This window comes from Bacillus rossius, chromosome 1, assembly GCF_032445375.1.
Source record: "Bacillus rossius redtenbacheri isolate Brsri chromosome 1, Brsri_v3, whole genome shotgun sequence".
Classification (NCBI taxonomy): Eukaryota; Metazoa; Arthropoda; class Insecta; order Phasmatodea; family Bacillidae; genus Bacillus; species Bacillus rossius.
This window is the reverse complement of record NC_086330.1, coordinates 7,816,623-7,827,039: the sequence shown is the minus strand read 5'-3', so window position 1 is coordinate 7,827,039 and position 10,417 is coordinate 7,816,623. Positions and strand designations below refer to the sequence as shown.

Here is a 10,417-nt window from a genome sequence, read left to right as displayed (position 1 = left end):
GGTAGGCATAATGGAAAAAGAAACCAATCACCCCATTTTATTTAACAATGGGAATACTATTTTTTAAAAGGACAAATTTGGTGAGTAAATTATTAATAAAGCTTTACAGATAAACTCAAGTAATTTCCCCCCTCCGAATTTACGTAAACTTAATTATTATCTTTCACTCAAAATGTGGGATATGAAATTTCAGTGGAGTAAAAACATAAAAAAAAAAAAAAATGGAAAATGATAAAAGTAGGGATAAAAAAAAAAGAAACACTGAAGATACGAGGAAATGAAATGACACTGCAGAAATATTCTGACCACAATCAAAGAATGGAGAGACTATAAAAGAGTATGATTGATATTAAAAAATAAAACTATTTTTTTTTATTAGGGAAATTAGGAATAAAGGGGAGAAATAAATAACAGATGGCCTTGAACTGGAACATACTTTGATAATGTTGACGGTGATGGATGAGTGATGAATGATGACACGTTATCACACTCTTGCCACAAAAAACAGTTACCTGAATGCTATGAATGCATCTCCTTGTTCCCCACCGACTATATGAACCCCTCCTTCCGGAATGGACAGTCCTCTGAAAAACTGCCTTATGTCCAATGCATTTGCCGACCATGGCAGGTTCTGAAGTCGAATAATAACACTCATCTTCGGTTACTGTAACAGACAATCATAAATAACTTGAAGGAACGAGAGCAGATGCGCTACTTTCAGTGATTTTTCATTAGAAAAGATTAACAATCATAGGAAAAACGTATTACTAATAATTAATTATACCTGATCAGAAATTAACTTAAATTTTGAAGACAGTAAAATTCATGCAACCTGTCATCCTTTAAATTTGAAAGGAAAATTATTGGGCGAAAAAGATTTGATAGTTTTTTATCATTATTATTCATAACCAATAACTTATATATATAAGTTTTTTTGTTTGGTTTTTAATGAGTACCTATGTTTTTATACAGGCAAAATGGCCTGATCTGTATTCTCACGAACGTTGTAGGAAAAAGAAAAATTTGATGTAAGAAATTATGTTCTCTTTAGTAAAAAAAATTGTCTAAATAAGCATTTCTTAACTATTTTCAACAGGGACATGCCAACAATTCTGTTCATGGTGGAACGGGGTAGGGATGGGGGTCTTTAAATGATTGATGATAGAAACAGGTATAGCACAGGTTTGAAATGATGTAAAAAAAATGACCAGATAATCAAACAAAAAACTGGATTCATAAAAAAAACAGTGAACAGTTTCTTGCAGTGTTTTCCTTCATAGAAACCCTTTGAAATGGGGTACGGAGGAAGGACGGGAGCGAGAGACAAACTTATCCCCTCAGGTTTACTTATTGGTGTGTGCGCGTGCGTGCGTGCGTGTGTGTGTGTGTGTGTGGGGGGGGGGGGGTGTTTATGGTAGGTCTCCACATGCTGGCATTACTCTAATTTTAAATACGGTAAATAGGCATTACTTATTTGCCAACCTTTTAAGTATTGCTTAGTCAAACCATGCTATCAAAAGTATTTATTATTATGATGAATTCAGTCGCATGATAATGAATGCATGTTTCTAAAAAATACACAGTTCAAAAATAGGTATAATTTATGTCTTAATATTTCACAGACCGTAAATCAGTGCTTAGTCAACGAAATAAGTTGTTCTCAAACAACTTTCTGTCATGGAAATGTCTCGCTATATTACCGCATTTTTGGTTTGAATATTAATTGAATTTGGAAGGAATCGGACAATCGCATGACGTATAGTGCAAAAATACGAAAATTTAGTACCGTACTGTGTTGTCGTTTTGTAGAGATAATAACCTTTAATAATTTTGTTACAAAGCTTTTAATACACATGTGATAGTTTTGAGAATTTTCGGAGGCAGTAATTTATTAAGATGGCCATAACACGCAGACAATATAGCTTGACCCAATTTAATTAATAAGATGTGAAAAAGTTATGGACTGTACAACTGCAATGTTTTCAATCCCTCTACTGTGTTTACGCCAAAATGCGGCATAGTTTGTGCGAAGTTCGCCTAGGATAATCGTCGCGAAGGGTAAGTCGTCCCTAGATACATGCAGTAGGCTGGGGGCGCTGCTACATGCAGGAGACTCAATGGATGATCTGTTTAATACTGGGTTCGATCTCCGGGTATATTAGGACCTTTCGTCTGGCCACTACCCCGTCCACATGGAAATTCATGGAGTAAATACAAAAGCCACTGCACTGCGCAAAATTAAGATTACACAAAAGGCCAATTGACCTGAGTTTCAAAATTATGTTATAAGCCATCTACCCGAGATTAATGACGACTCTCTTATGGCTAGAGGGGAAGTAGATAAAGCTGTCATTCTCTTAATGTCGCAATTCAGGCGGGAATGACCGTTCACATCCCAGAAAAGGAAATTAAACACATTAGACACTTTACCGTCCTACATCCGGGACTTAATCTCACAGAAAAACAGGTTGCGTAAACAATTTCAACGACACAGGGAAAGACACATTAAAACCCACAACAACGCGTTCCTGAGTAAAATCTCTGAAGAAGTGACACTGGCGCACCAGTATGTGGGATGCAAACATTCTTGTATTAAAACTCGCGACAACAGTCTCTGGCGCTTGACGAAGAACTTAATCGAACAAAAATCCCCTCTAATCACGAATAAAAATGCCTGAAAATCGCGGCCAATACGCCCAGGTACTGTCTTTAGTGTTGACTTGCATGCAGAACTAAAATACGAAATGCTCTCGGAGCACATTGTAAAATTAACCTATGCGACACACACGAACCCCAAAATCTCCCGACTAGATTATTACTACCCGAATGAAAAAAAAAAAGCCCAAGAACCATTTTTGGCGACCGTCCGCCTTGATTCGTTACAGTGGTCCTCTGCCCCAACAAACATCTAAATTAACACATAAATAAATACTCAACACAGCAGAGCGATTCCTATATCACATCATAATCATAATTCGAAAAATACCTACATTGCATAGGAGCTGACTAACCAACCGACAGACACTTACAGACGGCAGGTAAAACTGCAGCTCTGTCCCTTGTTTCTTCAGTGCACGCACGCAAACACACACATGCCACGAACACCCACTGAATGGAGCACAATGCTTCCAAGGTTATGAAATTATTAATTATTGATGTTATGTATTAGGTTTTTTTCTTATAACTGCCTGTGATGCTAACCTTGTTTTCTGCATTTCAGAGAGGTGAGCTGGCATCTGACGGGTGGGGGTTCAGTTATGTCACCCACCACCAGGGCCGCAGGCTATGCTACGACCCTGGTTACAAACCAGCAGCGCCCCAACTCATTTCATATCACCTTGCAAAGCCCCCACAAGCTGTCGTTTTGCTTGCGTACTAACATACCATACTGATTCTAACCCTGCTCCAACTTGCGACTTACACACACTCTCTGTCTGTGTTGGTTTTCCTATGCCCTTCAATATGACTCGTCCTACTTCAGGATGTGTCTATGACCACAATTGCATCCATGGCACCAGCCCTGCTACAGCTGCGATGCTTACGACCTTTTACAATAAAAACACCGACTTAAAGTATGTAGGGCTTGCCCTGAAAAGCATCCATACTCCATATCAGTTACTAACATGCATGCTGAAGGATCCACATAACTTTGAAGGGGTTCGCCCTGGCATAGCAGAAAAATAAAATAGCCAAAGAAAGCATTAAATCAGCAGACAACCAACTCGAAACATCTCGACGAAGTATTACAAGAGGACTGCAAGAGACGACGAGCAAGTGGGCTATCGTCACTATTCCCTACGTCGGTCTGCTGCGCGAGTCACTGAAATGTCGGTCGCTGAGCGAATTGGAACTCACTACTGCCCAGGACGGTGGTAAGAGATAACCAGAAAACAGCAGATTCTTAGCGTGTCGAAACCAGAGGGCAAAGGATGTTCATGCAGCCAGCTAATTTGCGGGTCTCCGCGAGTCGAACAGCAGTGGTGGCCACACCAACCTGGAGTTCTGGAAGAATCGAGGCGAATACTGGAAGTAATTAAGACTGGCAGTAGTACAAGCCGAAAAATCTTTAAATAAAAACAATTTATTGTTTGAAACGAGTATCCTAGGAACTCGTGGTTACAGTGAGACATGCTAAATTCAACACCAGAGTCCAGACATTTTGACGAGTGCACTGAATATTAGTGCAATTTGAGTAGTGTACTTAAAGAATGGTTTCTCTGTAGTAAAGTTTGTTTTCGCTAATGACGTCTAGCGAGTTTCGTTCACTCCGGGCACAGTACTCGGTATTTATGCCGAGGTTAAGTTCATGTTTATCGCATGCTACCACAAGTGTTAAGATACATTTTAAGTTTGCTGTATCAAAATATTTGTATAGTATGTTTAAGGTGATTATGCTGTGCTACTGTCGGATGGAGCAGTGACTCACGAAGTGCAACCTTGCCAATAAACGTTTTGATAGCATTTTCATTTATTGTAAGAATAAATATTTTCTGTGCGAAGGTACCTTACTGTCTTGTATATCTGTCGATTTTAAACTTGTTGGTAGTAATCCAAACAGAACTTTTATTAGTACCTAATATTTTTATAATATTTCGTTAAATGCAAAAAAAAAATATATAGACATCAGTACCCTATAAATTCACAAATCAGTCGATAAAATAAGCACAGGTGATATAATTGGGTATGATAAAGATTTAACAATGGTGTTACATACAGCAACTCATATAGTTCAAGTACTTACGAATTAGGGACGAAAAATGCTTCAACCACTAATATGTCTATTAAAACTTGTTTCAAAACCAGGAATTTATTACATTAAGTAAAGATTTAAAGGAAAAACACTGCATCATCAAGTAGTGCTTGTTTGCAAAATAATCCTTCATTTATGGAGTCCATCTTAGACATGTGAATGCGAATATAAGTTATAAAATTGTGGCATTGAAAAAGGTGGTTTTCCTATTGTTAAAACTTAACAGTGACATGGCTCGAAGTATGATAATTACTGAAGTAGTACGAAACTCGACTCACAGTCCAGAATAAATACCCACGTTGGAATCCCTGTCTGGCCATCCTGATTGTGTGTTTCCATAGTTTACCGTCATCATTCCCGGCAAGTGTTGGGATGGTTCCTTACAGGAGGCCGTGGCCTATTCCAGTCCCAATATTTCTGGCCTGTGTTGCGTGTTACCATCTTTCAACAAACCAACCACCACCCCCCCCCCCCTTCCCCAAAAAAAATACAGAAGAAAAAGTAAAATATTAGTTTTAGATTTTAATTATTATTTTGGACATACATTCATGCTATTTTACACTATATGTCACATAGAAAACCCAAAGAAAGGACAAAAAAATATGATTACTCAAACACACAGAAAACAAGCTAAATTCAACCCACGTCGAATGACGGATGTTTAGACATCACAGAGAACTTCGTGGAAGGAATTGGAAAAATATCCCAGCACAGACAAACACAGAGGGTTGACATGGCGAGACAGTTGCAACAAGAGCAGTAAATACAAACAAACTTAAGGCAACATGGCGCCAACCAGAGGAACCCAACGATGATACTAAACAGATAATCTTAACAACACGAGAATACAGCGAAAAAAAAAAAAAACATTATGTTATTGCATGCTGATGGGAACAGATCTCAGTTCCCGAAATATCGCAACAGTTTATTTAGTTTTGTGAAGAGCCTACTGTTCGCCTGTGTTGTCGTTTTCCAGAATATATGTTCAATTTCACTGCTGGGTTCACCTGTGCGTGCTTGTGTTGTCCAGATCATATGTTCAGCACAAAAGTAAGGATCCTCTGGTTGTCGTTGCGTTGTCCAAGGTGGTTGTCTGTATTTACTGTTACTGTTTCAACTGTCTTGTCATTGTCAGTTCACTGTATTCGACTATACTGAGACATTGTTCCAACTAATTCCTTCTACGTATTTCTCTGTACTGTCTATATAGTTAACACAGGCTGAGTTTGGTTTGTTCTCTGTGTGTTTGTGTATTTTTCTTTATTTGTCTTTTCTTCAGGTTTTCTCCATGGCATACAGTGCAAACCAGCAATCGCTTATGTACAAAATAGTGATTTAACTCTACATTCAAAGAATGCAGAGTTTTAGAGGTCTTCCATCCACACACTGCTGGATAAATATACATAAACATATTTATAATTTTTAGGAAGCTGTCCATTTATAAAAAGTAATGGCACCTCATTAACATTCATAAAAAAAAACATTGTTAACGTCCAAATCTTCGAATCGCAAAGCCGAGTGTGCACGAGATTCGCAGAATGGAAGATCGACTGTCCATTTGATTCTTCTACACGTGAGTGTATACTCATTCTTATTTGGGTAAATACAATCTGTTCAGACTGTGTATTAGTGTATATAATTTGTGTTAGTAACATTAATGTTCAGACCGTATTAGTGCTGGTAATTTGTGCTAGCAACATTGGTTAGACCTCAACATATAAGAGACACTTCAAGTTTGTATTTCCCGTGCTGCTGTGTAGTGGCAACCATGCGCAAGCTTCCTCTGCCAATAGTTGGCAGCCCCGGACTTCGGCTGGAAGTCAGTTATATTATCATCATGGCGGTGAGTAGTACAATGGTGTAGCCTCACTGTTAATTTGTTTCGTTTTAATGGCATCGCTATTTATTTTCGTATACAGTCCACTCAGTTATCGCGTCATAACACAATCAAATAATAAAATTAAAAGTCAAATTCATAGCAATCGACTGCTAAGGCCAGTGTAACCTGCAGTACTACGATACATTACAACACTATTCGTGTTTAAAATGTTTCACAAAATCTTTGCCAGCAAGACATTAAAATCGTAAAACACAAAGTGTTGGTGCAGTAACAGCAAGCGAGATTCTGGCTGGCATTCCTGAGGATCCTGTGCTCGAGCCGGTTTTATATAATTTGTCCTTGGTTCCTCGAAACGACTCAAGATAAGTTAGGGGCGATAAGGTGGCCCATTCATTCCCCCCACATACCCCTTATTAGTGTTGACGTGCACTTTTGTCTGAAGCGACCTTGCTGCCAATCTAATGCAAACCCCATGATGTGAGAATATGTAGAAAGCACCATTAAAACATTTATGGAGCCCGCGAATACCCTTTTTCGCAACTAAAGCCAACTTTATTGAGATGTTCTGCCCCTTGTTCACATTTAAAGAGGAAAAACACACCACTTAAGTTTAAAGAGATTTTTTTTTTTAAATTATACACTATTTTTAAAAATTCAGCAAAAGAGCATTTAAAATCTTAGGAAAAGGTAGGCAGTAACAATTATATATGCGACGAGACGCCCTTTATTTACTCTGTTGCAAATAAAATGCAGGCTGAACATCTGGTACACACATCGATGCCGAAAGTTATCGCGTAAAGGCGCCATTACACGAGTAGACCAATCCGGATAGCAACTAGAGCAAGTGAACTCTCCTGGCTACTCTATCACATACATATAATTAAAAAAATGGGATGGTTCAGTACAGAAGTGGCTTTCAGCATGCAATGAGTAGTCAGGTTTGTTATCGTGCTCTAAATTTTTTGAAAAACTGTGTAAACGAACTGTTGCAAGTGATACGGAATATTTAGAAGAGAACAAAATTGATGAATAGAGACCGGAAAAATTCGCGAATTCATTTCACGATAGTCTAAAATACAAATAGTTATACCTCAGTGTTGCCTCAGTTATTGGCTCACAACTCACCTGGATGACTCTAAGCCAATGAGAAACACCCAACCAAAGCTGTATCGAATCACAGGCTGCTACGTTGGGATGTCTCACAAGACAGCAGCCAATGAGTGGGTGATATTTGACCGAGTGTACGTAGAACTATGGAGTTCATCCTACAGGTCATTGAACCCGCGAATTTTCCCGGTCCTTAGTGATAAATAATATCCTCACAGGCTTCCTATTCCATGTACCTATTTCTGTAATGTAAACTGTCATGTTCCGCACGAATTCATCTCCGCAGTACGATTCCACAAATTCAATAGTTTCTGCTTCCGACCACCTCTTCTTGAGTATGCTGACCACCACGTGTTGATGCTCTCCTCCCCAGATAAGGTACGCTGGCTGGTGGGCGTGTAGTGGAATATGCAGTGGTGGGAGGAGAGTGGAACAGCTGCTGTCCACACGCGCTATCCCACCCGAGTCGTCCAACTACTAGCTTTAGCACTCTCCCGAGTACTTTTCCAATTGCACACACGAGGATAGTGGTGCGACTTTCCTTAGGTACTTGCCCTAGTAGCTATCCCGTTTATTTCACCAGATAATTCCAACCTTACCGCCGGCATTATCACGTTCCCCTCCCACATATGCGCCCTAATAGGGCAGGGTGGGAGTAGCGTTCCAGTTCGCTTTAATAACATTCCAGAGCTTTAAGAAAAACACAACTGTTAGGGATCGCTCCCTTTTGTTGATCTGGAGGGTGTTAGGGCTTCAGCAATGATCAGCGGCTGGGACCACCAACCCAGCATAGTCACCGCCTCAGCCCCTTTACCACACTCAGTTTATTTTACCAACGTGATCTCCCCTTTATTCTGCTGCAATGAAAATGTAGACTGAAAACAACCCTGTAGTCACACATCGATGCCGAGAAGTTACCGCATAAGAGCTGCGCGTTCAGGTCAAGTGCGCCCACTCTAACTCTTCTAAAGCTCTGCTTCAACCGTAATGTTGGCTCACTGCATTTCACATTACTTTTCGATTAACATTTCTTCGCCTGGCAAATTTTAAATGTTACCTGTTGTTTTTAAAAAGTCTGGCAAATATTTATACATAAAATTCCCTCCCTAACTTCATCATTACCAGTTCATTTTTTGAAGTGAAAACTTCTTTAGCCACGTTGAGTGATTTTTGGTAGGGAAAAAAACTTATAGGTACGCGTCACCGACATGCTAGTGACGTGTTGCGCCAGACTGGCGAATCGCAGCGGCCTGTGTACATGTATACGCATATATACACTAATACATTGTATATACTCGACTGTATCATGTGCGTGTTGGACTCTTTTTTGGATGGGTAAAATCTTGTGAGTTCGCATCACCGACATGCTGTAGTAGCAGTAAGTGAAGTTAAATTGACCGTGTGAAAAGTTTAATCTGTGTACACTGTGCATTGCCCAGTGAACACATGACCTAGGTCTGACTTCACTGGTAAGTCATAGCTACGTAATGAATTTTTAGGTAGTTTTGACATACCACTGACAATTGTTGAGACTAAAAAACGATGTAAGGATAAATTATATCATGCTCATATAATACCGATATTTATAGAAATCGAGGTATAGAGAGCTGAGAAAATCGGTATGAAATCTTCTTAAGCCCTCGCTCAATAAGATAGAAATAAAGAATTTTTTTTTTATATTTAAAAGTAATTGTTTACAATAATCTTCCGAAAAGTAAAACAAGAAAATAAAAAAAGGATATATTTTATAGCCAATAAGACAAAGAGTCCAACTTTTACATAATTGCCAACTGCGTACATAATAATTTTACATGTGATCGTGACCTTTTATCCCTTCTCCCTTAAATATGTGACAAAATGCATTGTCATTTGTAGAGGCGTGGTTTACGACTAGCAATATGAACATACTAAAATGCTTAAACGTATATCAGTTGTGTAGCGTTGCGGGTAGCGCATATGACTGGCAAGCGTGAGGTAATAGGTTCGAATCCCGAGTGTTGCGATATGTCGTCTATTATGTTTTGTATTTGAGACACATTGAATTATTTTATTGTATATTTATAATTTAATAATTATGATTTCATAAATAATCATAATAACAATATTCGAGTATTTTATTATTTAGTTATTTATTATTTTATTAAATAGTTACAAAGGATCCGAGTGTGATTCGAACATGAATCGTTAGTCATTTAAAAATATTATTGTTGTTAGTCGACACCAGGTTTAATCGATAAAATTGAGGATCTACGCCCAGGGGTGTGCTTGATATCATTTGTTTAAAAGTTTTTATCATTAATTTTAGGATACAGAGTTGTGTTACATTATTTGCCTGTTAGACCAAAAAAAAAACTTAAATTTTAATTTTTAGTTAATTCGACAATAAAATTTTTTTTTAAAGATATTTATAGATACAACTTAATTGTATTCTTTTCAGTTTCAAAATAAAAATATTGAATGAGTAATTGAAACAAATTAAAATTACGAAATATAAAATATTGAAGTATTTGTAACAATAAACTTAAAATTAGTCATTAATGTTCACGTAATCCAGTCATTTCCGCCAATGCGTCAACATTACATGGAACTTTTTTTGTTATGTTAGAGCAACCAAGTTTTCTACTTGGAGACCATCCAGTGACTTTACGCGACTAACCGCTACATAAGCCTGTCCGGCAGCAAAGAGAAGCGATCCCAAATAAACAACTGCATTATCTACA

At 38.2% G+C, this 10,417-nt stretch overlaps 1 protein-coding gene across 4 annotated transcripts in view; it reads right to left on the bottom strand.

Moving 5' to 3' along the window:
- The window catches only part of LOC134531713 (zinc carboxypeptidase-like), a 125,906-nt gene that overhangs the window by 37,061 nt on the left and 78,428 nt on the right, over window positions 1-10,417 (bottom strand). Inside the window, exon 3 of one of the 4 annotated variants that reach the window (XM_063367534.1) lies at window positions 513-664. The exons of the other annotated variants lie outside the window; for them this stretch is intronic. Within the exon in view, the coding sequence (XP_063223604.1) occupies window positions 513-655 (143 nt within the window). The 5' untranslated portion in view covers window positions 656-664. The remainder of the gene's footprint in view (window positions 1-512; window positions 665-10,417) is intronic. 4 annotated transcript variants of the gene reach the window in all.